Here is a 27,586-nt window from a genome sequence, read left to right as displayed (position 1 = left end):
TAATATGCTATCTAGGTTGGTCATAGCTTTTCTTCCAAGGAGCAAGCGTCTTTTAATTTCATGGCTGTAGTCATCATTTGCAGTGATTTTGGAGCCCCCAAAAATAGTCTCTCTCTGTTTCCACTGTTTCCTCATCTACTTGCCATGAAGTGATGGGACCAAATGTCATGATCTTAGTTTTCTGAATGTTGAGTTTTAAGCCAACTTTTTCACTCTCCTCTTTCACTTTCATCAAGAGGCTCTTTAGTTCCTCTTCACTTTCTGCCATAAGGGTGGTGTCATCTGCATATCTGAGGTTATTGATATTTCTCCTGGCAATCTTGATTCCAGCTTGTGCTTCATCCAGCCCAGTGTTTCGCATAATATACTCAGCATAGAAGTTAAATTAGCAGGGTGACAATATACAACCTTGACATACTCCTTTCCCGATTTGGAACTGTCTGTTGTTCCATGTCCAGCTCTAACTGTTGCTTCTTGACAACAGCTGAGAAACCTGTATACTGATTTCTCTGAAGGCAGATAAGGTGGTCTGGTATTCCCATCTCTTGAAGAATTTTCCATAGCTTGTTGTGATCCATCAGTCAAAGGCTTTGGCATAGTCAATAAAGCAGAAATAGATATTTTTCTGGAACTCTCTTGCTTTTTTGATGATCCAATGGATGTTGACAATTTTATCTCTGATTCCTCTGCCTTTTCTAAATCCAGCTTGAACATCTGGAAGTTCACAGTTCACATACTGTTGAAGCCTGGCTTGGAGAATTTTGAGCATTACTTTGCTAGTGTGTGAGATGAGTGCGATTGTGCGGTAATTTGAACATTCTTTGGCACTGCCTTTCTTTGGGATTGGAATGAAAACTGACCTTTTCCAGTCCTGTGGCCACTGCTGAGTTTTCCAAATTTGCTGACATATTGAGTGCAACACTGTAACAGCATCATCTTTTAGGATTTGAAGCAGCTCAACTGGAATTCCATCACCTCCACTAGCTTTGTTCATAGTGATGCCTCCTAAGGCCCACTTGACTTCACATTCCAGGATGTCTGGCTCTAGGTGAGTGATCACACCGTTGTGGTTATCTGGGTCATGAAGATCTTTTTTGTATAGTTCTTCTGTGTATTCTTGCCACCTCTTCTTAATACCTTTTGCTTCTTAGGTCCATACCATTTCTGTCCTTTATTGTGCCCATCTTTGCAAGAAGTGTTCCCTTCGTATCACTAATTTTCTTGAAGAGATAGGCTATACGTGTAAAATATAGTTGAGGCTTAAACAACAAAAGTTTGAACTACATGGGTCCACTTACAGCTTGCTTTCAACAGCAAATACTACAGTACTGCACGGTCTGCATTTGAAATCATCAGATACAGAGCACTGTGGACAGGGAGGGTTGACCCTAAGTTGTACATGGACTTTCAACTGCCTGGGAAGATCAGTGCCCTTCATCCCCACGTTGTTCAAGGGATAATAAACTGTATAACCATATTTCAAATACATAATATGAAAAAGTCAAATCTTATTAATTATATATATCAATATAATTATATTGACATGTTAACACATTATACATTTTAAATATTAAATTGCAAAATATTTCATTACTTTTTAGGAACAATAACTAGAGGAGATGTAAGGTCAATGGTACTTGTTTTACAAGTTTGGAACTGGAGTATATTTGTAGGTGAAAAAGCCATCAGGGAGAAAGAGACTCAGTACAGAAGGGGGTTGATGAAGGTCTCCTAAAAGAGACTCTGAAGGATGGGATCATGGGCACATGGAAAAATGAGCCTTTAACACAACTGAGACTTATTCAGACAAGCTGGAAAAGAGAGGGACAGAAATCTGCTAAAGCAAACCAGGTGCTCACGAACTGATCAGATTATCTGCAGGCTGCAAAAGAGAGGGTTTGATAAAAGGTTTCTGAATGAGGACAGTCTAGAATCATTCACGAGAAACGAAGAACAAGAGCCTGATTAGGGCCAACAGGGCCCACATGACCCGGCCCTACCTACCTCCCAGGCCCTATCTCCCATTGCACTTTCCCAACTTTCTGCTACCCACCTCCTCACCCTCCTGCAAAGTGCCACCCTCCTCTGCTGCTTCCTCTGAGAAGGCTTTACCTGTAACATCTACACAACCAGATATCGGTTCAAAGACAACTTCCTCGGGGTGGTTCCAGGGACAGCCAGCTCCCCAGAGACTCGATTAGTTTCCCTTGTTATACCCCTGACAACACCCCACAACACCCCATACCACAGGTACCCAACCAAAGATGAACCACACCTACCATGTTAAATGTTCCAGCAGCCAAGTGAATGAACTAGTTTGAATATTTTATTTCACCCAATATATCCAGGTTATCATTTCAACCTGTAATCAATATAAAACTTACTGAGCTATTTTAACATTTTGGGTACTAAGTCTTCAAAATCGGGAAGGGGGCAGTGACAGCACATCTCAGTTCAGATCAGGAACGTTTCAGGAGCTGCGCATGCAGGTGCCTACCGTGCTGGACAGCATAGCTCTCTCTCTCGTCAAAGCACTTACCGTATTTGTGACTATAATGTGTGCTGCTATTTGCCGAATGTCCATCTCCTCCAGAATGTAAGCTCTGTGAGATACTCTGGCCCGCTGAACTCTGAGCTCAGTGTCGCAGCACTCAGTAGGTGCCAAAAAAAGGGAACTGCCTGAGGGGAATGTAGGGGAGGGGCCGTTTGAGAAGTGATTCCCTGAGCCTGGCCTTCTAACAGGATTGCCAAAATAACTCAGGGAGAAGCAGAGTTAATGAAGCAGGCACAGAACAAAAGCAAGTTCAAGCGAAGCTAAGGTGCCAGGGAGACATATTCCAGGTGCTTAAATATAGATCCCACAGATGTTAATACAACAGGATGGGAGGTGGGATAAACAGGATGGCAGGCAAACTGTCCCTGCCCAAAGGGCACCGAAGAGGGACTGTGGGTGTGAGACAGCTGGAAGGACAGGCTCAGAGGCTGCGGTCAGAGGTAAGGGTACAGAAACATAAGGTCTAATGTGGAGAACTGGGGGAATGTCCAAGGACAGTGGAAGTGAAGGTCGAGGAGAAGAGGAGACAAGGTACTTGAAGTCAGAGGTGTTCGTCATGCTCTGAGATGATGTGGGGGTGGCCATGGAGGGTGGAGGCTTGAAGTGGGATCTCAGTTCCCTGAACAGGAATCAAACCCAGACTGTGGCAGTGAAAGCACCAAATCGTCACCACTAGACCACCAGGGACTACTGGCCAGAAGCAGGGTACTGGCTCTTGCCTTCTTTGCAAAGGAATTTTAGCAAAAAGACGGAAAAAAGAGAAACTGATAAATTGTTTATTAGAAAAATACATGCAGGTGAGCTCAGAGAAAGAGTCAAGTGCTTTTGGGGTGGCTTGTTGTTTAGTCACATCAGAGTCCTTTCTAATGAGCTGGCTCTTCACTTTGGCCACCTGATGCAAAGAGCTGACTCATTAGAAAAGACCCTGATGCTGGGAAAGACTGAAGACAAAAGGATGAGACTGTTGGATAGCATCACCAACTCAACGGACATGAGTTTGAGCAAACTCTGGGAGATGGTGAAGGACAGGGAAGCCTGGCATGCTACAGTCCATAATTGCAAAAAGTAGGACATGACTCAGTGACCGAACAAACCATGTCCAACTCTTTTGTGATCCCATGGACTGTAGCCCACCAAGCTCCTCTATCCATGGGATTTCCCAGGTGGGATTTCCCAGGCAAGATTTCCCACTAGAGTGGGTAGCCATTCCCTTCTCCGGGGGATCTTCCCGACTCAAGGATTGAACCTGTGCCTCCTGCATTGCAGGCAGATCCTTTACCTCTGAGCCACCTGGGAAGCCCTGGTTGCTATATGGAGGCAGTTTTCTGGGTCTTTGTTTCCCTCCGGCCAATTACCTTGCTTTAACCCCACACTTGGTCTGACTCATGGCCCTCCCCTGTGTGTCTGTGTATCTTTTAGCCAAGATGGATTCCAGCGTGAAGGTCTCTGGGAGGTTGACTGGACATATTATGGGCTAGTGTCCCCCTCCCTTGAGGACCCTTTCTGCGCATGTGTAATCTGGGATACTGCCTTGACCCCAAGAATGAGGAATGTGCGACCTCCATACCTAGCCAGGGTTCAGCCCTTCTCTGCTCCTGCCATCACTGTTGTCTTGGCGTCCACAGGAGACTAAATCCAGCTGCTTATCCTGTTCCTGTTATTATCTTTGTCTCAAAGCATAAACAGGAGGCTAGTTGTAAATGTCTAACCCAGGGTCCATCTATCTTCTGCCTCAGAATGATTAACTCTGACTTAACATCTTTTAAGATTTTAACCTTTCCAAGGGCAGAGAATGTTTTGTGTCCCACACAGCCCAGTGTCAATCCCATCATGTACGCTGCTTGTTGAATACAATTAAATTGGAAGTCTACAAACATTAAAATCATGTGGAAGAAAAGTGGAAATAGAATAAAACAATGAAATAAGACATAAGGACTTCAATTTATTTGCTCAATAATTAGATAGTTCAATTGAACAGGATTAAGAACTCTGATAAAGGATTAATTTTTAATTTTGGTAGCCAAAATCCCTATCTGAGGGGTAAAGGGGGCACGGGGTACAAATATATACCAGACTTACTTCACTTTTATCAGTAAAACAAAGTGATAACCAACAGAGCCTTTGGGAGCTTTATTAAAGCCAAGTAGACACCTGTTTATAGTTGGTAAAGAAACTGCCTGCAATGCAGGAGGACCAGGTTCAATCCCTGGGTCGGAAAGATCCCCTAGAGAAGAAAATGGCAAACCACTCCAGTATTCTTGCCTGGAGAATCCCATGGACAGAGGAGCCTGGCAGGCTACAGTCCATGGGGTTGCAAGAGTCAGACACTACTTAGCTACTAAACCACCAACACCAGACACCTATTCTACATAAGATACAGGTCCTCACAGTTTGTTTATAAACATTTTTTTACAATGCCCCCTATTACATACTTTAGGGAAATGTGGTATTTAAAAGAACTCTAAGATTACTTGGATGCAATCTCAAAAACGACAGAATGATCTCTGTTCATTTCCAAGGCACACCATTCAATATCACAGTAATCCAAGTCTATGCCCCAACCAGTAATGCTGAAGAAGCTGAAGTTGAACGGTTCTATGAAGACCTACAAGACCCTTTAGAACTAACACCCAAAAAAGATGCCCTTTTCATTATAGGGGACTGGAATGCAAAAGTAGGAAGTCAAGAAACACCTGGAGTAACAGGCAAATTTGGCCTTGGAATTCGGAATGAAGCAGGGCAAAGGCTAATAGAGTTTTGCCAAGAAAATGCACTGGTCATAACAAACACCCTCTTCCAACAACACAAGAGAAGACTCTACACATGGACATCACCAGATGGTCAACACCGAAATCAGATTGATCATATTCTTTGCAGCGAAAAATGGAGAAGCTCTATACAGTCAGCAAAAACAAGACCAGGAGCTGACTGTAGCTCAGATCATGAACTCCTTATTGCCAAATTCAGACTTAAATTGAAGAAAGTAGGGAAAACCACTAGACCATTCAGGTATGACCTAAATCAAATCCCTTATGATTATACAGTGGAAGTGAGAAATAGATTTAAGGGACTAGATCTGATAGATAGAGTGCCTGATGAACTATGGATGGAGGTTTGTGACATTGTACAGGAGACAGGGATCAAGACCATCCCCAAGGAAAAGAAATGCAAAAAAGCAAAATGGCTGTCTGGGGAGGCCTTACAAATAGCTGTGAAAAGAAGAGAAGCAAAAAGCAAAGGAGAAAAGGAAAGATATAAGCATCTGAATGCAGAGTTCCAAAGAATAGCAAGGAGAGATAAGAAAGCCTTCTTCAGCGATCAATGCAAAGAAATAGAGGAAAACAACAGAATGGGAAAGACTAGAGATCTCTTCAAGAAAATTAGAGATACCAAGGGAACATTTCATGCAAAGATGGGCTCGATAAAGGACCGAAATGGTATGGACCTAACAAAAGCAGAAGATATTAAGAGGTGGCAAGAATACACAGAAGAACTGTACAAAAAAGATCTTCACGACCAAGATAATCACGATGGTGTGATCAGTGACCTAGAGCCAGACATCCTGGAATGTGAAGTCAAGTGGGCCTTAGAAAGCATCACTACAAACAAAGCTAGTGGAGGTGATGGAATTCCAGTTGAGCTATTCCAAATCCTCAAAGATGATGCTGTGAAAGTGCTGCACTCAATATGCCAGCAAATTTGGAAAACTCAGCAGTGGCCACAGGACTGGAAAAGGTCAGTTTTCATTCCAATCCCAAAGAAAGGCAATGCCAAAGAATGCTCAAATTACCGCACAATTGCACTCATCTCACACGCTAGTAAAGTAATGCTCAAAATTCTCCAAGCCAGGCTTCAGCAATACGTGAACCGTGAACTTCCTGATGTTAAAGCTGGTTTTAGAAAAGGCAGAGGAACCAGAGATCAAATTGCCAACATCCGATGGATCATGGAAAAAGCAAGAGAATTCCAGAAAAACATCTATTTCTGCTTTATTGACTATGCCAAAGCCTTTTACTGTGTGGACTGCAATAAACTGTGGAAAATTCTGAAAGAGATGGGAATACCAGACCACCTGATCTGCCTCTTGAGAAATTTGTATGCAGGTCAGGAAGCAACAGTTGGAACTGGACATGGAACAACAGACTGGTTCCAAATAGGAAAAGGAGTACGTCAAGGCTGTATATTGTCACCCTGCTAATTTAACTTCCATGCAGAGTACATCATGAGAAACGCTGGACTGGAAGAAGAGCAAGCTGGAATCAACATTGCAGGGAGAAATATCAATAACCTCAGATATGCAGATGACACCACCCTTATGGCAGAAAGTGAAGAGGAACTCAAAAGCCTCCTGATGAAAGTGAAAGGGGAGAGTGAAAAAGTTGGCTTAAAGGTCAACATTCAGGAAACGAAGATCATGGCATCTGGTCCCATCACTTCATGGGAAATAGATGGGGAAACAGTGGAAACAGTGTCAGACTTTATTTTTCTGGGCTCCAAAATCACTACAGATGGTGACTGCAGCCATGAAATTAAAAGACGCTTACTCCTTGGAAGGAAAGTTATGACCAACCTAGATAGCATATTCAAAAGCAGAGACATTACTTTGCCACCAAAGGTCCGTCTAGTCAAGGCTATGGTTTTTCCAGTGGTCATGTATGGATGTGAGAGTTGGACTGTGAAGAAGGCTGAGCACCGAAGAATTGATGCTTTTGAAGTGTGGTGTTGGAGAAGACTCTTGAGAGTCCCTTGGACTGCAAGGAGATCCAACCAGTCCATTCTGAAGGAGATCAGCCCTGGGATTTCTTTGGAAGGAATGATGCTAAAGCTGTAACTCCAGTACTTTGGCCACCTCATGCGAGGAGGTGACTCATTGGAAAAGACTCTGATGCTGGGAGGGATTGGGGGCAGGAGGAGAAGGGGACGACAGAGGATGAGATGGCTGGATGGCTTCGCTGACTCGATGGACGTGAGTCTGGGTGAACTCCGGGAGTTGGTGATGGACAGGGAGGCCTGGCGTGCTGTGATTCATGGGGTTGCAAAGAGCTGGACACAACTGAGCGACTGAACTGAACTGAAGATTACTCTTTGGGTCGCAAAGAGCCGGACACGACTGAACAACTGAACTGAACTGAAGGTTACTCTTTCAATAGAGGAAACAAAACTTATTTTGTTTACATGCAAATGGAATGCTTTTTAAGTGGACACATGGTAGTTTATGCTTATACATACAATAAGCACGTAAATACACGATATATGTAATTCCTATAGTATACTTAGGCATATATATTCTGTGTAGGTAAAGTTTTAGTCGCCCATCACCTATTTTCTGCATTTGTTTCTAATTCTCATTTTGCCTTCCCGGTCCAATTTTGAGAAACAAAATTCTCCACATAATTACTCTGATGAAGGACCCTGATCATCAGAAAGAATAGAAGGAGACCTCAAGGGTGGGGAAATTAAGGTTTAAACTGTGCTTGGCCCTCTCTACCCACAACACTTCTGCTCCTTTCATCTCTTATCTGGTCTGGAGTTTTACTAATAAGAGGACAAAATGACGATACAGGTGTCATCAGTTTAGCACTGAACAAGGCAATACCCCTACAGAAACCTTTCTTCCCAACTACACCCCACAACAATCACAGTAAAAGGGGAGAAAAAGGGAATCATGCAAATAAATTACAGCAGCTGGCACTAAAATCACTGAATCATAATGGCCATAAATTCTGTTCCGGTATCTTCTATAAGAACATAGAGTACTTTAAGCAGCTTGGCTGGCTCAAATGCCTCTTTTGTTTTCCCTCTGACCAATGACTGTTCCAAAGATTTCAGTATGTCTGTGGGCCAAGACAGATCAAAGTCAATGGATCCAATTCATTTATTCATGCCTACATTAGTATCTTTGGTTCTGGGACTTGGGGACTCTACTGCAGTGACCAAATCAGGATACCTGCTCTTACGAAGTGTGCATTCTGAGGACAGAGCCTACATATCTGCCTCTTTAAAAGCACACTGACTGGATGCTTCTATCACCATCACCATAATGTACATCACCAACATTTGCTTCTTAAAAAATTCCTCTTAACAACTTCTCATCAGTGAATACACAAAACAGCCGTTTCTTCTAACTCGACTGACCAAAAAACTTATGTAACCACAGATTTTTTCAGTTTTGTACTTTCTGAGGAAGAGAGACGTATGACAGGAAAGCTGAAGGGGACTGAGTTTGTCAATCTCCCAGGCCCCTTAACAGAATCATTTTAGGCCTGACTAAGTCTTCTACAACTGTACCTGTACATGCAAGATATACACAGATATGTATTTAAAATATGCTTATATACATCTATTTTTAGAACCAACATTACTTCCTAAGTAAACCTATTAGATGAGACCTCTGATTCTTCTAGAAACCTTGGATTTTGATATAGGAAGGTAGGCCTAAAGTGAACTTTGGCCCCAGGAAAAATTAAATGGCTCTGCATAATAAAATTAAAAAGTACCGGGATTTTGAGAGGAGCAATCAAAAAGGAGAAGAGGAGGCAGAGGATGAGGGCAAAGGGCCCACCAGGTTACAGGAGCCTTGAGTTCCCTTGTGATGGTGACCAAAACACATTTTAGAGCTAGAGATCCCAGCATGTGACAGCAACTCTCCTGGCACTGCAATAATGTAAACTTCCCCACTCCTACCCCCTGCAAATCTCCCTAAAGCTGACCACACTCACAAAGGCTTTATATGAGCTCTTGATCTTTTTATCTTCCATTCTTTCCTAGCTCCTGCCTGACACATCTATCTAATAACGGCATCACAGATTCAACCACCCATGTGTACCTCAGTGGGTTGGTCCCAAACTATCTTCCTTTCCCCATCCCTACCACGACTGTTCCTAACTGTTCCTTCTCGTAACTTCCAGCATTCCACTAGCTCTTTAGTGTCATAACCACTTCAGGAACAACCAATATTTATTGAGCACTTGTAATGTGCTAGGTACTCTGCCAAGGGCATTAATGCGTAATTTCCTTTAATCCTCAAACCCCACTAGACAGGTATACTTCATTTTCTAAATGTTAGGAAACCAAAGTTCAATGAGGACAGTAGTGCTCAGAATAAGTGATGGAATTCAACCCCGTTCTGACTCCACAGCCAGCTTAACCAGCATACTCCAATGCCCCCAAGTCAAAAACCCTCCGAACCATCCCTCTCTCATTAATCATTCGTAGTCACCTATCTGGTTGGACCAATTATACCTCATGGATGCCACATCATCTCTACTTCCACTGCCTTCATAGAGAACAAAAAACAGCATCTACCAAGTCCTTCCTATGTGCCAAGCACTATTCTAAGTAACATACATGTTTTTCAAGCTTTATTCCCCCAAATCCTATGAAGTGAAGACCCTAAAGAAGAAAGAGGTTACGTAATGAGTGACAGAGCCAGATCCAAACCCAGACAATGTAAACTGAGAAATGCTGAGCACTTAAACCCTCCAGGATTTAAGAGGCCCTGCGCCGGCTCCCTACCTCCCATCTGGACCCCCACCAACCTTCAGCCTGCCGCAGACATCCTTCTGGAAGGCAAATGTTATCATGACATTCTCCTGCTTAAACTTGGCAGCTCCGTATTGCTGACTGGATCAGGTCCAAATTTCTTAATTTGGCACACAAAACCCTTTATGTTCCTGTTCAACCCAGTTCAATAAATATTTGAGTGCCCACTGTAAGCAAGGCCAAGTGCTAAGTGCTCCGAAATGAATAACACATCCCAGGCCCTGACCACGACTTCAACCGCAGACACCATGTTCTTCAGCCAGAGCAACCAGATGCGGCTCTCATAAAGCAACACCCTACACGCTAGTCCCTTTGCAGAGAATGAAAATCCCCCAGCCACCTGAAGAGTAAGTGCAGGTGTGAGGCCTTCCCTAACAAACTCCAGGCAGAAATTCTCCCTCTTTTAAGGTCCCTCAATACCCGCTCAAATCGCTTTCAGGTGGCTGGTCGAAGAGAGGCATATATCGGCTTCCAAACAGCACTGTGAGCCAGTTCAGGGCAAGAGCTGACCCTTGCCAAGCATGTCCGGTTTGCAGAAGACACTCATTTGCTGAATGAAAAAAGAGTAGAAAAAGTATAACCTGATGAGCAAAGGAGAGGAACAAAGTACAGAATTAGGGATGGTAACACACAGGTGGGCCACATTAAAAGCAGCAGCAGTTATTTTGCCCGGGTTACAAACAGGCCTATATTTTTCCTCCTATGGGAAAACTCACGTGCAGGACTTGGACAAGCTAAAAGGCCACAACTTTTGTTATTCGTGGCTCTAGAAAGCTCGGACAGGCCAAAAAGGATACAAGATGAAAGTCCGTTGTCTAAAGGGGTGAGGAGATGGGAATCAAATCTATCCAAGTAAATAATATTGATCTACTGGGATGAACTCAACAGGGCTACGTCACAGTATGCTGCAAGGAAGAGAGAAAAAAAAAATCAAAATCTGTCCTGAGACTAATTTAGAAATTAGTATGACTGCGGCCAGAATGCAAAATTTTAAAAGCGAAGACAGTTGCAATAAACCGAAGCTCACAACTGTTTTCCCCCTTCTGAATCGCCACTGCTTTTCGCTCAACTTCATTTCTGTAATTTAAAAAGCAACCATCTACCAGAGTTAAGCCCAGGCATGAGCGTACTATAGCTCCTGGCATATACTGAACCTCTTGATTCATAACCGTAAATGCACACAGAAACCTCCGAAGAGACGCTACATCTAAGCCGCAAGTCCTTCGTCTAGATCTGGGCATGAGGTTCTGAAAAGCGAGTGAGGTCCTTTCTGAACGGTGCTTTGTGTGCGGCTGCTTCCAAGTCAAGGGCCGTGTTTTCAAATTACCCCCCTCGAGGGTGTCACGTCTCTCTTCCAGCCTCCAGGGAAAGGTGAGAATTCGCGGGCAACAGGCTGGGACGGAGTGTACGACCTCGCCCCGCTCCTTTCAAAGGGGACAAGTCCGGGTAAGGCAGCCGGTGGCTCTCTCACCCACGGCCACAGATACTCAGGGGACAAAAATATCACCCCACCTCTCCCCTCCCTAAAACCAGAGCATACGACGCAAAAAGCTCGGCCACCCGGCGGCCGGGACCCCCAAGATTGTCAGAGCCGAGGCCACCCGCCGGCGCCCGGCAGCCCCGCGCCCTCCTCCCCGGACCCCGTGTCCCCGCAGCCCGGCCCGGCCAGGGGAGCTCGAAGGACGCAGCGGCCGCCCGCCTCCGCCGCCTCCCGGGCGCCGCGACGCCCCACACCCCACACGCCGCCCGCACCTGAGGCGCGGCCGGACCGCGAGCAGGCGCCGAGCGTGGCGGGCAGGGCAAAGTTACTCACCGGGTGAGCCCGGCTCCCGCGCCTCAGCCGAGCGTCGGCTCCGCTTCCGCGGCCCCGCTGAGGGAGCGCGGGGGCCAGCTGGCCTCCGCTCCGCCGGGACCTGGCGCCGCCACCGCCGCCGCAGATTTCCTGGCAAGGAGCAAACTCTAGTCAAGACTTCGCTCCTCAACCGCCCCTGCTGCCTTCCCGCGGGCGAACGCCAGGGCCGAGCCACGCAAGCCGACACGCACCCCGGCCAATTGGCAGCGGCACAGGGCGGGGAGGGGGCGGGCCACAGGGCGGCTCCGCCTATCCGAGAGCGCGGAGGGCGGGCCGGGCCCGGGCCGTCACTCCGGGTTAGAGTGAGCCCGCTCCGCCCCCCCCCCGCCGCGCGCCCTCCCTCCACCCTCCCAACCCCAGCCATCCCCTCTGCTGTCCGCCTTGAAGCCCCCGGCACCGGGGTCAGTGCCGCCTCTGCGCTCACTACCGACCGCGCGAGGACAGGGGAACAGCTGGGGGAGGCGGAGAACATCTAGGGGGTCGGGGTGGGGTAAGGAGAACAGGTGGCGCCGGAAAGCTGGACTGTGGGCGTGTCGGGCGAGAGGACAGCGGGGGTCGGGGTGGGGGGAAGGGACGGGAGCTGGCGGGGGGGAGGGGGGACAGGAAGGGAGAAGGGGGGTTTTTGGTAAAGAACACCTGAGGGGTCGAGGCGCGGAAAGCGAGTCTGGGTGGTGAAAGGCTGCCGAGGCGGGGGCACGAGCACCTGGGAACGAAGGTGAGAGGGAGGTTCCGCGGGTGAGGTTGAAGAGGCCAAAAGGGTGAAAAGGAAAGGACGTGTCCAAAGCGAGGCAGGACGTACTCCAGGGAGAGAAAAAGATCCAGGAAGGAAAGGATGGGGATGCGAGATGGGGACGGTTTACATCCAAACTCGCTCATCCTCACCCCCACTCCCGCCTCCCCCCCGGCAAAAATAAACAAACGCTTGTCCTTTGACCCAGTTGAGCTGTGAAACCATTCAAGATCGCGGATGAGACAAATACCGTCTTACACGTGCATCTTGTACTGTTGTGAAATTCATCAAAAGGTATCGATCAACTATAGCTGTCCGTTGTCCCCGGAAAGGCCTCCCGGGGCTGGCGGGGTCCAGCTGGGATTAATCCCGTCCCCCATGGGGCCAAGATCTTCCCCGGTGGCCCAGATGGTAAAGAATCCGCCTGCAATGCAGGAGACCTGGATTCGATCCCTGGGTCGGGAAGATTCCCCGGAGAAAGGTATGGCAATACTCCATTCCAGTATTCTTGCCTGGAGAACCCATGGATAGAGGAGCCTGGCGGACTACAGTTCGTGGGGCGCAAAGAGCCGGACATGACTGAAGCGACTGACAATGCTACACTGCCAGGGGGCCAGCAGCAAGTCAGAAAGAGGCTTGATCCTGGCCCCAGGGGGAAAAGGGGATCTGAGGGAGTCAGGTAAGGCCCCGCCCCGTCTGCCATCACCTTAGGGGGCAAGTGCCAAGGGCCGAGCTCTGGCGCCCACAGGCAGGTCTCGGCCTCGGGGCGGGGCAGGAGCCCGGTTCCACCTGTCTGCCACCACCGGTTCGGGGGGCGGGCTCACTCAGCAGCTCAGGTGAGCGGCTCAGGCTCGGCCTCCACCCTCCTCGCGCCGGGGGCGGGGCAGGGGCGGGGCCAGGGGCGGAGCCTTCACGCCCCGCCCAGCAGCCGGGCCCTGCCGCGCCGCTGCGGCTCCTCCCTTCTCCTTCCGTCCGCACTTCTTCCGTCGGTTCTTCCTTCCTGCCTGTCTGCCTGCCGCGCCCGCACGCTTCGAGGCATGGGGCAGAGCCTCCGGCCCGCCCGCGCCACCTGAGGATCCCGGAAGCCGCCCCCGCCATGGAAGAGGACCAGGAGCTGGAGAGGTAACGGCCGAGGGGGTGGGGAGGGCGGGAGGAGCGGGCATTGCAGGGCCCTGGGAGCCGGCGGCTGGCTAGGGCCTCCGCCTCCGCGGCCCGGCCTGGCAGCGAGGGCCTGACCGGGAGGACGGGCGAGGAGGGGGCGCGGTGGGCGCGCCAGGGTGGGGAACGGGGCCCCGGATTGGGAAGGGGTGGAGGAGGGGAGAGCTGGATTGCTTGAGTGGAGACGCTCAGTGCACTAGATACCAAGGAGGGAAGACGGGTTGTTAAAGCGGAGTTCAGTCCCCAACGGCCCATCCCCGTTAGGAACAGCCAGAGTCAGTAAAAGATACCGTTCCCCGAGTGATGGGCTTGGCCTGTGGGCCAGGCCCAGGCCACTCCTCTGGGCCGAGCGCTAATTGGTCGTCTCTGTGCGCCGAGTTCTTTTTTTTCCCCGTGCTTGGAGACTCTTCTCAGACTTTCTAGTTTCCGTACCTCCTGTAAACGGAAACCGTAGTTGGAAAACTGCATGTTGATGAAGTTTAGTTTCTGTTTTTATCATCTGCGTTTTCCCCCACGCCTTTCAACTCCCCTTTTCATCCTTTAGCAGGACCCACCCTATTCTAATCCTGCCCCTCTTCTTGTGACTCTACCAAAAGAATATTTTAGTAAACTTTTTGTTGAATGACACTCCCCTTGGTCGTCATGTGGACGGCCAAATGGAGTAGGGAGAAACTGGAGGCAGTAAATTATTTAGTGGTAGAATAGGTGGAGGCAGGAGAAGATAATAATAAGGGCTAATGCTAATAGTTCTGTGTAATTGAGCAGTAACCTGTTGCAATTGTGATAGATTAAAAAAAAAAAGCTAGTTTCAAAACCGTACTCAGTATGATCTCATTTTTATAAAAACTATGTGTGTAGAAAAATGTCTGGAGTGAAGACCTCAATGGCTGAAGGCGAGAGGAAGACAGCCCTGGAGATGGTCCAGGCGGCTGGGACAGATAGACACTGTGTGACATTTGTGTTGCACGAGGAGGACCATACCCTAGGAAATTCTCTTCGGTACATGATCATGAAGAACCCGGAAGTGGAATTCTGTGGTTACACTACAACCCATCCTTCAGAGAGCAAAATTAACTTGCGCATACAGACCCGAGGTGCCCTCCCCGCGGTCGAGCCCTTTCAGAGAGGCCTGACTGACCTCATGAATGTCTGCCAGCATGTGCTTGACAAGTTCGAGGCCAGCATAAAGGAATATAAAGATCAAAAGGCCAGCAGAAACGAAGCCACATTCTAGTCCCTCACGCACCATACAGGGAGAACTGACCTCTAGGATATTCTGTATGTGCTCTTGGCAAAAGAAGTAAAAGATTGTGGTGACAGCACGATGTGACCTGCAGAAAGGCCTGCTTCTAGTTCATAACTCATCTGAGCTGTTGGAGTCCCTGCGAGAAACTGTATTCTTCTAATAAATTCCCTCTTGTACTCAAACTGATTTGAGTGGTTTCTGTTCCTTTGTTCTGGACCTGGACTCTTAGGATTTTGTGGGGGTTTTTTCCTTTTAATTGAACCAAGGTTTAAAGTGAGGAAACAGATAACCAGGCACCTAGAGAAAGACCTTGATGGAGGAAATTAAAAGGATTTCCCTCCCCTAGTCACAGGAGAGGGAAAGATGCTGTAGAGCAGTGGTCCCAACCCCTTGGGTACCAGGGACCGATTTTGTGGAAGACATATTTTTCCACGGACCGCAGATGGGAAGGATGGTCTCAGAATGATTTGAGAGCATTGCATTTATTGTGCACTTTATTTCTAATCTAATGCTGCTGCTGATCTGACAGGAGGTACCCGCCTGAGGCAGGGAGGTTCGAGACCCTATGTCATAGAGCATGACCCCACATAGGCTGTGGATGGTTTATAAAAGAAAGGTGGGAGTGAGGGGAAGACTTGGCCTCTTCCTAGATATTTTTTAGTAATTTATGAGAATTGCATCCTTTGCTATGATTGGCAGATTGTGCAAGGGAGGAAAATAATTTGAGAGAATTCTGGTTTCATGTGAGAGAAGTTAGGTGGTCTCAGGCTTCATCTTTATGGTAGTGTTTAGAGGAAGATTCCAGTTTACTGCTGTAATTTCAGGACCCTAATATAAGAGGAGACAACTGGGATGACCAGATAACATTTTCAGTTCTGGGTAGGTATCTCAGTATAGCCCAAGGTTCCATGAAAAGAAACAGTATTTGAGAGAAAGTAAAGACAGGAGGAAAATTGAATGTGCAGAAAATGATTTTTGGGGAAACCTAAAATACTGGTGAATCACACTAAAGAACTGCCCTACTTAACCTCTTCAACCTTGTGTCTTATACCTGTCCTACCCCAATTTGAATGATAATTCAGCCTACATATCTGTCAACCTTAGAACCTCAGCACCCCACCCCGGCCCCACCCTAGTAATCTGAGAGGGGAATCTGCTTTAGCTATGGAAGTCAGAGAGGATCTCCCAGAGGTCACAGGAAGAGAAGGAGCTGGCCGTGCAAAAAAAGAAAAGCATTCTGGGGGAGTAGCACTTGCAGAACTCTGAAGCAGAACACCAGTGGTCTGAGGAATCAAAGGCCTTGAAAGGAGATCTGCATGTCTAGAGCAGGGCAAGCAGGGAGGACAAAGGCTTGTGATAGGCTCCAGGGGAAGAGCTCTGGGGCAGAGGCTTTGGAAAGTACAAGGGGAAGGCATCTGGGAATCTGACGACAGTGTGGTGGAATGGACTGTGGAGAGGCCAGGGTAGAAGCAGACGAACTATAAGAGCTGTAAGGTCCAAAAGCTAGTGATGGAGACGAGTGGATTTGAGATATGTTTGCGAGCCAAATGGTACAGAATTGGTAGACCTCAGGAAGTGGGTGTAGAAGATGAGGAAAGAGAAGGATGATTTCCACCTAGATTTGAGGCTAAATTTATTGAAATGGGAAATTCGTTGGGAGGTAGAGTGATGGAAAACTTGGGTTGCAGGGATCGGATTGGTTGGGAGGTGGAGAATCAGAAGTTCCATCTTGAATGAGGTAATCAGTAGATATGAGTTGAAGGCCATCAAAGAGATTCAAGTCGAGATCAGCTTTGTTAGTTCTTGCCACAAAGATGAGGTAAATGCATAAAAACTGGAGTGATAAAGAAGAGAGTCCAAACCAAGCCTTGGGCAAGCTCAGTATTTAAAGGTTGGTAGATCAACCAGTGAGGTGGTGGGGAAGCCTGTAGAAAGTCAAGTTGTGGAAGACAACGCTCTCAAAGAGAAGAGTGATGAATGAGTCACATGAGGACAGAAAAAATGTCGGCTGAAATTAACAGAGAAGTCACTGGGCAGCTGGCAGCATTAGTTTAGTGCCTACAAAGGCTAAATATTAACCCTGGTAACAGAAGAATGGCTTCGTTTGGGGTTTCCAATAAAGAAAATACACTGTAGGACATTAGAGGCTAAATTTAAGTGGGAGCAGGAGTGGGTGGGGAAAGATCAAAAGTTCCGGGGCAAGGACAGGGAACATTCTCCTAGGGTGACAGACAGTAAGAAACAATTAACAGAAAGCCAATGTCAGCATAAGGAACCTAGCACTTGAAGACACAGGGAAGTCCTAAAGGGATCAGTGGGAAATGATCAAACACTTATTTGCCTCTTCAAAAGTTCTGCCTATGAGTAGTTCAGTGAGGACCAGAAACAGGATAACTTAAATGAAGTTTAATACCTATGAGCCAAGACCTGTTAGGAGATGAAGGCCAAATTTAATTAATTAGTGGACACAGCAGTGCAGAATGGTGACAGTAGGCTGAAGTAATCAGTAACAGTACCCGTGGGGGATGTACCCGCTGGTGGCCACCCGCCACATCTTGTGGCCTTTTTACTCCTAAAAGGGCTCATCACTCATGGTTTGGCATGGAGTCTTGAATCTGTTTGTTGTTTAGTCACTTCAGTCTTGTCCGACTCTTTGCGACCCCAAGAACTGTAGCCCACCAGGCTCCTCTGTCCATGAGATTTCCCAGGCAAGAATACTGGAGAGGATTTCCTCCTTCAGGGGATCTTCCTGACCCAGGGATCAAACCCACGTCTTCTGCATTGGCAGGCAGATTCTTTTACCACTGAGCCACCAGGGAAACTGAAGTGAAAGTGAAAGTTGCTCAGTTGTGTTTGACTCTCTGCGACCCCATGGACACAGTCCATGGAATTCTCCAGGCCAGAATACTGGAGTGGGTAGCCTTTTCCTTCTCCAGGGGATCTTCCCAACTCAGAGATTGAACCCAGGTCTCCTGCTTTGCAGGCAGATTCTTTACCAGCTGAGCCACCAGGCAAGCCCAGCCCTAAACACAGGTTCTTACAAAAACACCTTCACAAGGCAGGTGTGTGAAAGGAAAAAACAGGGCAGGGCAGGGCAGGCAGGATAACCAAGAGTCCTGGAGACCAGAGAAGAATCTTTGCAAAAAGTTTGTCAGAACCTAAGGGAAGGCAGAATTGGTCTATGAGAAAGTGAGGGAGATTGATATGAATCATGTATTTACTTAACTGAAAAAACTTACTCAGTATTTCTGATTTACAAACAGCAATAATATCAATGGTTCAAGCTCAAATTCTGTTCATCTATAAAATATCTATGCCTTTTAAAGAGGCAATTATTAAATAAAATGATTATATGCTAAAGGCTTTTTTAATATATAACAACTTGAGTACTTGCCAAGCACTTCCCACTTTCAAAGCACTTTACAAATTATTTATAAATTGCATACAGTTGCAACATCTAAGTGTTCTAATTGGTCATTATAACGCATAGGTGCCTGTAGAACCTCTGTGGAGATGAAAAGGTGTCTACCTAGAAAGTGGTCCAATCAGTGTCATTCTGAACCAGTGTCTCACATTTTTAGAAATAATGAAAGCACACCAAGTTCTGTGGCCACCATTCCTCACCCTTCTTTTTGTTTCCCTTAAACATGTTGTTAAGACTATAGGTAGTCTCCAGATCACTAATGTCATCTTTTCCTATAAGCAAAATTTAGAACCAGAGAACGTTTGTACTAGCCCTCAAACTGGGCTTCCAGGAAATTTGCCCAAATCCACCAGTCTGCTTTCAAGTACTTATGGCCCCAGATCTAGCCCTTCTGTGCTCAGATTCTTAATGCTGGTTTTTCTTTTGCCATTTGAAAGTGTATAACCCAGGTGGTGCTAGTGGTAAAGAATCCACCTGCCAGTGCAGGAGACATAAGAGATACGGGTTCAATCCCTGGGTCAGGAAAATTTCCCTGAAAGAGGGTATGGCAACCCACTCCAGTATTCTTGCCTAGAGAATCCCATGGGCAGAGGAGCCTGGTGAGCTACAGTCCATGGGGTTGCAGAGTCGGACAGGACTGAACAAGTAAAGAACAACAGCAAGTACGTACCTAGTAGTGGTATCAGTCCTGAGAAATGGTGGAGATAAGAGAATACGAGTCTGCCCTCCAAAGCCCCCTGATTTTGAAGAGGACAGACAAGAGCCATACACATGAAAAAGGTAGCCAACTGCATTTACAGTGAAGCGCCCTAATGTGCAGTGTAGGGCATTACCTGCTGAACACAGAATGGAACTGGTGAGGGACACTCCTGTAGCAGAGATCGTTCCATGCGCATGCAGCCTGCCCGCCACTACCCTGGGCCCTGGAGAAATTAAACCACACAGGCAGTGTGCCTTCCAATAACTCATGGAGCACTGAAGCAGGCAAACCTGTGAAAGAATTAGCGCTCCAAGATAAACGGTTTCCTTTTTCCCAGTGTAAAGAAGCCATTACCGATTCTCAAGCTAGGGAATGCCCATGCAGGATGGACGAGGGGGAGGAAACGTGGGAAGACAGTGTGGATCAGGGGGCATTTGTACCAGTCCAGGTGTAATGTAAGGAGAGTACCATTGTAGACGTGGAGGTAAAAAGATGGATACCAGAAAGCTGGTGGAAAAAAATAACGTGGAGCCAGAGTCCGCCAGGGAAGCAGGTGAGAGGCTGTGCACAGCCCCGGTCCTTCAGCCCAGCGTTTTGCTACCACTGCCCCCCAACCAAAACCAGCACGGCGGGATTCGTGAGCTCCTCTCCCCACCTGTCCTTGCTGACGAGTCCACCCTTAACCTCCTTCCCTGCCTGTCAGAAGAGCTGCCTTTAACAAGGTCTAGACTCCAGGGCTACAGATGTGGACACTGAGGGTGGGGAGAGGAAGTCGGGCAGTGAGCTGACCAGCCCTTGCTGCCCTCTGCCCATACCACGCGGCTCTCCTCAAAGGGAGCATCGCCATTCATTCATTCATTCGTTCGTTTGGCAAAATGAGCACAGTTTAGACGCAGACATGGTTTAGGTACCAGATGGACAGCAGGGAACAAGGTGTCCCATGTACAGTTTGTTTTCTGATGGCAGAAGTAGAAAATAAAGAACTAGTGCATCCATAAATGCACCATGTAATTAAGGTAGTGATGTAAATGGGAAGCGGAGGAGTCATGGGCTTGGGGGAGAAGGCACTCAGAGTCTGAATATCTAAGAAAGGCTTTTCTGAGGTGGCGACCTGAGCAGAGAAAAGGAGAGACCGTGGAAAAATGAGAATACACTCGGAATTTCCTGGGCGATAAACTAAAGTTACTCAGCCAAGAAAAAGCAGAATGATGAACCTTTTCAAAGGAATAAACTTTCAGCATTGGATGTGTGTGTAGTTTTTATTAGTACCCAAATTCATATCATTTATCTTTAATCTGTGTATTAATTACTAGTAATGATAGTAAAGAATCTGAGTTACTGTGTGGGGCAGTAGGGTATGGTCGCAGTTTGGGATCCACGGATAGGTGTATGTGTATTAAGAGAGTTGACCTTAATTTCGGTTTCGGCATTTTTGAGAGAAGCACATCTTTCTTAGAAGCAGAAGTGAACGTGCTTGGAATCCTGCACCCCTTTTCAGGCTAAATAACTGTGAGTTAAGAGCTCACACTGTTGGAATCACGCTGCCTGAGTCTTGGTCTCGGTGCTACGCTTTTTAGCTGTGTTACCCCAGACAAGCTGTTTGACCTCTCTGTGCCTGAGTTTTTTCACCTGTAAGATTGGGACAACAATACTTACCATACAGGGATATTCTGAATATTAATTTAGATAATAGAGTCAAAGTGCTTAGGATAGTATCTGGCCCATATAGCATGCTTTCAATTAGTGTTAGCTGTTGATATTATTGGGCTTCCCTGGTGGCTCAGAGGGTAAAGCATCTGCCTACAATGTAGTAAACCTGGGTTCGATCCCTGGGTTGGGAAGATTCCCTGGAGAAGGAAACGGTAACCCACTCTAGTACTCTTGCCTGGAAAATCCCATGGACGGAGGAGCCTGGTAGGCTGCAGTCCATGGGGTCACAAAGAGTTGGACACGACTGAGCAACTTCACTTTCACTTTTCACTTTCATGCATGGAGAAGGAAATGGCAACCCACTCCAGTGTTCTTGCCTGGAGAATCCCAGGGACCGGGGAGCCTGGTGGGCTGCTGTCTATGGGGTTGCCCAGAGTCGGACACGACTAAAGCAACTTAGCAGCAGTGTGGAAGGTTATTAGTATGCTAAAGCCATTGCTTTTTTTAAAAAAGATAGTTTAAATAAAATAGCATTCCTAATATAATTGAATATAGGTAAAAATCGAAGATAAGTGGATTGTTTCTTCTTTTCCTGAAGAAATTAAGATTCTAATGGAACACGCACAGTCTTCCTTAAGCTGTAAGACAGAGATTAAGCAGGAAGGAAAAGTAAGTTCCATAGCAGATGGATTCCTGGTTTGGTGCCAAGTACGTGAATACTGATGGGGAATCAGGGTTCAAGCTATATGCTAGCCAAGCATCTAATTGCATAAAATGTAATATATTGGTATTTTATCTGCCAGTGCTCCATAGATTCCATGTTTGCTATGTAAGACTCTTAATAAATGTCAAAAAGAAAAGCTACCACCCACGTGCTCTTCTTAGTTTACATGCTAACTTGGGTCAGATGTCAGAGCAAGTGCAGATAAAGCCCAGAACAGTTCTGTCCAAAGGGCTCCTGGAGAAGATGAAGCTGCCCGGAGCATCTAGTCAGACGGGCTAGACCGGCTGGCTTTTAACAACAGTTTGTGGTTTGGAGGTTTGGGTTTTTGTTTTTTTCTTTTTTAAGGGTGAAAGAGGCTTTCTTCCTAGGGGCCTCTTTGGACAGGACTGTGTAGAGGTGAAGTGTAAGGACTCTGAAGGCAGGGCCTGGTTGTCATCTCTGCTTCACTGCTTCCTAACTCGCAAATGTGTGAAAGAGCAGCATAGCCTTTCGGAGCCTGGGTCCTCTCATCTGTAAAACAGAGCTAGTAGTAATACTTACTTTACAGGGTTATGGTGAAGTGTAAATGCCCTAAAGCACTCAGCACAGTTCCTCGTAAACTTAAGTACTCAATCATTAGCCATTACTGTTACCATTGTCATGTTGGCCGCGTTGAAGACAATCAGTGGTGGCTAGAACAGCTGCCTTCTAGAACTGGGCATGTCTCTATTCGCGGGGTCCCTGCCTGTTTCTTCTCGCCACATGGCCAGCTGGGACCGCAGGCCATGCTGGCCTTCCCGTTTCTTTCAGATTTGCCTGGAGTGTTCCATCTCAGGGCCTTGGTGCTTGCCCTTGACTTCACCAGCCCCTCTTCCCCAAGTCTTCACCCGGCTGTGTCTTTCCAGAGTACTTGCTCAGGCCATCCTTGACCACTGTGTCAGTTACCCATTGCTGTGTAACAGATTGTCCTAAAACTCAGCAACAGAGGAATCTAATTGGAGCTAAGGTAGAAAAATCTGACTCAGGACTTCTTGCAAGGCTGCAATCAAGGCATCATCTGGGCTGCAGCTTCTCAAGGCCTGAACAGGGATGATTAATTTCCAAGCTCGCTCACGTGGGACAGCCTTGCTCCAGGGCAGCTGGCTTCCCCCAGAGCAACAGATCTGGGAAAGAGGGAGAATGCAAGATGGAAGCTGAGTCTTCATACCCCATCTCAGCAGCGACAGCCCACCACGTCCACCCTGTTCTGTCTGAGAGAAGTGGGTCCAGCTCCTACTGGGGGGAGGGGATTGTACACAGACAGGAATACCAAGAGGTGGGGATCCCCAAGACCATCTCAGAGGCCACCGACCCACAGCTGCCTTCTCCAGGATAACACGTGTGCATCCATCCAGACCGCCCTCACTGTCTGTCCCTTGACCCGGCTTCATTCCTCCCTGGTCCTCACGTTAACTGACGTCATATTCTGTATCTCTCTGTTTATCGTCTAATTCCACTTGAACATCGACTTCCAGAAGGCAAGGGCTCTTTACCTGTTTGCCTTTGTGTCCCCAGCACTTGAAACAGGCCAGGCAGGCAGCAGGCTTTCATTCATGCTAGGCCAGTGAATGAATGACTGCGTGCGTGACTTGAGTGTGAGTGAGCACGACTGCCCCGGCAGGGAGGGAAAGCTGTGATCACGCTGACATGACCATGTACACTCACAAGCTGACACTTGCAAACTCAGCCAGGACAGTGACAAGCTCCAAGAAGAAAAGGAATTCTCGACAAGCAAGGAAGCAGACCCATCCTGTGGCTTCCAAGGGAGGAAGGGCTGAGGCGTGAGCATCACGCGCATCACGGAGCAGCTCAGTGAAGGTGGCCATGCTTGGTGACCCCACTCTCTGATGTCTTCGAGAGAGCCTTAGGTGCTGACCTCCCTCACCACCTCTCCCATGGCGTGTTTGGTACCTTTCCTCCTGTTGGTATAAAACATTCATTACAAGAGCGAATAGAAGATGGGCATCCTGCACTTTTAATTGCACTGAATCTGAATTTGTGAGGCTGAGATAACTATAAGCTCAGGGATTGCAAACCACCAGCTGGTAGTTGATGGTCTTTAGCGTCCTCTGTCCATACGGAGATGAGCACATGCTGGGATGGGCGGGAGGAGTTCATTAGGCAGAAGGTGGTCGTGAAGGGAGCAGGCAGAGGCGGAGGACCTGCTCCTGGTGGAGCAGTCTGCACAGGAGGAACCAAGCGGATCTCACACACACTGATGGGGCGGAGGAGTGCAGAGAGCTCACCCGAGCCTAGCCGAGTGGGCTCTGTTGTTTTCTCTGGGTCTGGAAAGGAAAGGAAATGGCTCCCACTGAGTGCGTCGCACAGTCGTGAGCACTGACCCCCAAGGCAGTGGCGGCTGGTTTTGTGAGTGCCTGCTCTACACTTTACACACCTACTGCATGGCACCAGATTTGGGGAGTTCGCTGATCAATAACACTTCAAAGAATGAAACCTAATAGGGTGAACTGTTGTAGAGTTGCATAGTTTTATTTCGCCGTTGAAAATCAACTTTGTTCTGGTTCAAAATTGTCAGAAACCCCAGTCACTATGTGGCCTGACAGCACGTGGAGGCCTGCAGGGTGTGTTTTCACCCCCTCCGACAGTCGGTCGGGCAGTTTGGTTCTGACACGGTCAGCCTGGAGGTGGTATCAGAGCACGCTCAGACCTTCAAGGCTCTCCTGCCCACCCCCGCTTCAGACGCTGGTTGCAAATCCAGGGTATTACTCGTGCTTCTGACCTACTGGCTGAAAGTTCCCATGACCCTTTCCCTGGGCTCAGTTAATTCATTCGAGTGGGTCACAGATTTCAGAGAAACGTTTACTCCCTTTTATCGGTTTACTATAAAGGATACAGATGAAGAAGGACATGGGGCAAGGCCTGTGGGAAGGGGTGGGAGTTTCCATGCCCTTCCTGGGCACTCCACCTCTCCTCAAATCTCCATGCAGTCACCAACCGGAAGTTGGAGAATCTAAAGAGAACCAGAAGTTCTCCACACCCTGTCCTTTCAGGGTTTTACTGAGGCTTCACTCCACAGACACGACTGATTAAATCATTGGCCCCTGGTGGCTGAACTTCATCTCTAGCCCCTCTCTCCTTCCCAGGGGTCTGTGGATGGGACTGACAGTTCCCAGTCTCTAATCACTAGTTGGTTGCCCTGGGTGACCAGCCCCCATCCCCAGGTGGTGGTTCAGTCACAGAGTCGTGTCCAACTCTTTGCGGCCCCATGGACTGCAGCACACCCGGGGCCTCTGTCCTCCACTCTCGCCTGGAGTTTGCTCAAACTCAGGTCCATTGAGTGGTAATGCTATCCTACAGCTCACCCTCTGCCACGGCCCCTTCTCCTGCCCTCAGGAATCGGGGGAAAACCAAACATACACTTCTTTCAGTAAATCAGCATACCGTAAGACCAAAACAGAATTAAATTACGCATTCTGTAATTTGACATCTGTTATGCCATGTTCATCACATTGGCTCCACACTAAGACAACAGAGTCTTCAGTTTTCTCTTGGATCTTCAAAGGACTTGGTCCACAACTCTTAATGTCTCACCACCACTTGGTAAATTATATGGGATCTCAGAATGAATTTTAATTGGAGCTTAGATTTCAAGATAAGGGTCACGTATCATAGAGATGCCTGATCTAAAATCATTTCAGATCCCGTTTTGCTTGCTTACTGTGTTCTGCATACTTGCATACTTAAGCATAAATCCCAGTGCTTGGAATACTTAACAGGTTTTTTATTCAGAAGTGATTAATATACAGTTGGGGAAATAAGTATCAATTATCATCTCATTCCCTGAAGATAAAGAAAGGCGACTATTCTCATCTAGTTCAGTGTCCATCAAAGTAAAAGAGTCCAACTTATGTTCTCCACAGACCTTGTAATCTAAGCCTTCAGAACTTGGTTCTATGATTGTTCTCCTAGTTTTTTGTTTGTCTACATGGCAAACACGGTACTTTGTCATCAAATGGATGAGAAAAAAATGGGGATTCTAGGGCCTTACGATTAGAAACTATTCTGCTGCTGACACATCACTAAACACCCAGGAAATGCAAACTAAAACCACGTGAGATCCTACCTCCCATCCAGCAGAATGACTGTGATCAAAAAGACAAGAAATAACAAGTGCTGGTTGAGGATGTGTTAAAAGAGAACCCTCCTGCATGGCTAGTGGGAATATAAATCAGTGCAGCCACCGTGGAAAATGGTGTGATGTTTCTTCGAAAAATTAAAAGTACAACTACCATCAGCCCAGCAGTTCCAGTCCTAGGTATTTATCCAAAGAAAATGAAAACATTGATTCAAAAAGATATATGCACCCCTATTTCATTGCAACATTATTTACAATAGCCAAGATACAGAAGCAACCTTAGTGCCCATTGATAGATGACTGGGTAAAGAAGATGTGTGTGTGTGTGTGTGTGTACATACACACACAGTGGAATATTATTCAGCCATAAAAAAGAATGGAGTCTTGGTGTTTGTAACAACATGCATGGATCTAGAAGATAATATGAAATAAGTCAGAGGAGGACAAATATTGTGTGATTTCACTTATATGCAATCTAAAACATGCAGCAGATGAACAAACATAACTAAACAGAATCAGAGTCATGATACAGAGTAAAAACAAGTAATTGCCAGAGAGGAGGGATCTGGGGAAGGGAGAGAAAATAGGTGAAGGCTATCAAGAGGTATAAACTTTTAGTTACAAGATGAATGAGTCACATTATGAAATGCACAGTATGGAAATACAGTCAGTAATTATGTACTGTCTTTGGTGACAGATGACAACTAGGTTTATCATGGTGATCATTTTGAAATGTTTAAAAATATCAAATCACTGTGTTTATGCCAGGAACTAACATAGTGTCGTAGATCAATTCTACTTCAAAAACAAACTCAGAAAAAAATGATCAGATTTCTGGTTTCCAGAGGCAGGAGGTGAGGGGAGGAGAATTGGATGAAGGCGGTGAAGGTACAAAATTCTAGTTATAGGATAAATAAGAACCAGGGGTGTAAGTACAGCATGACAATGATAATTTAACAATGCTGTGTTATATATGAAAGTTGCTAAGAGTAAATCCTAAGAGTTCTCATCACAAGGAAAAAACTTTTTTCCATTTTTTTTTTAACATTGCCTCTGTATGAGATGATGGATGTTCCCTGAATTTATGGTCATCGTTTCATGATGATGTATATGAGTCAGAGCAGTACATTGTACATCTTAAATTTATATGGTGCTGCATGTCAATTATATCTTAATAAAATGAAGAGAAAAGAACCTATTCTACTGAAAATGTCAGTCTTTAAAAGTGTCAGCCTACAGGTGTGTCACTGCCTGCTGCCCAGACTTGTAGCAGTCAGGGGTTCCCTTTCTGTTTTCTTGTTGTAATAAGTTGGTCCCCATCTGAGGGGAGTGTGCTTCATAGCAAGCCAGGACATGAAGAATCCAGCTAGGCTTATTTCTAGCCAAAAGCAGACACGTAACAGTGACTGTAAAGTAAGAAGACCAGCCAGGTGGAAAAACCAGTTTAAATCTCCTTCAAAGTAGATGGCGTTTTTCCCATTTATAGAAAAAGAAACTGAGGCCTGGAGAAGTTAAGTAACCGTGCTGAGTCTGCACAGCTAGTAAGTGGATATGAACGCAGGGCAGCCCAAGCCCTGAGGTCCAGCTGACTGTGTCCACGGTGTTGCCTGCAGACCTCCCACAGGTTCACAGGAAGACAGCAAAGCTCTGTTGGAGTTTATGTTCCAAGAGGTCAGTTTGAGAGATGGCACTGTTGGCAAGTAACCCTTGTTGACTTCTAAGTTCAAGCTGAAACATGTTGGAAATGGGGCTGTTTTCTGTTAACCTTAACCATGAAAAGAGTCACTTGAGTTAGAGACTATCTGGTCAAGAACCTGGCTTCCCAGATGGCACAATGGTGAAGAACCCACCTGCCAATGTAGGAGACCGAAGAGATGGGGGTTCGATCCCTG

General features: G+C 46.8%; 2 protein-coding genes and 1 long non-coding RNA gene across 8 annotated transcripts in view; 2 read left to right on the top strand and 1 right to left on the bottom strand.

Moving 5' to 3' along the window:
- Positions 1 to 12,133, bottom strand: part of LNX2 (ligand of numb-protein X 2) — a 90,011-nt gene extending 77,878 nt beyond the window's left edge. For 3 of the 6 annotated variants that reach the window (XM_055542479.1, XM_055542484.1, XM_055542482.1), the window contains exon 1: positions 11,910 to 12,133. The gene's annotated coding sequence lies outside the window, so the exon portion shown is untranslated. Of the gene's footprint in view, positions 1 to 2,539; positions 2,560 to 10,893; positions 11,002 to 11,909 lie in introns of those variants that run through there. The other 3 variants (XM_055542480.1, XM_055542481.1, XM_055542483.1) reach the window with 2 other exon arrangements.
- A 749-nt stretch (positions 12,134 to 12,882) lies between these two features.
- Positions 12,883 to 13,503, top strand: LOC129624488 (uncharacterized). Its single transcript, XR_008700986.1, has 2 exons — positions 12,883 to 12,972; positions 13,114 to 13,503. It is a non-coding gene; the product is annotated as an uncharacterized LOC129624488 (long non-coding RNA).
- Positions 13,504 to 13,638: 135 nt separating this feature from the next.
- The window catches only part of POLR1D (RNA polymerase I and III subunit D), a 32,941-nt gene continuing 18,993 nt past the window's right edge, over positions 13,639 to 27,586 (top strand). Inside the window, exon 1 of the mRNA XM_055542488.1 lies at positions 13,639 to 13,800. Coding sequence (XP_055398463.1) covers positions 13,775 to 13,800 — 26 coding nt within the window. The 5' untranslated portion in view covers positions 13,639 to 13,774. The remainder of the gene's footprint in view (positions 13,801 to 27,586) is intronic.

This window comes from Bubalus kerabau, chromosome 12 (genome assembly GCF_029407905.1).
Source record: "Bubalus kerabau isolate K-KA32 ecotype Philippines breed swamp buffalo chromosome 12, PCC_UOA_SB_1v2, whole genome shotgun sequence".
Lineage (NCBI taxonomy): Eukaryota > Metazoa > Chordata > Mammalia > Artiodactyla > Bovidae > Bubalus > Bubalus kerabau.
The sequence above is the reverse complement of the archived record's forward strand: the minus strand, read 5'-3'. Positions and strand labels throughout refer to the sequence as shown.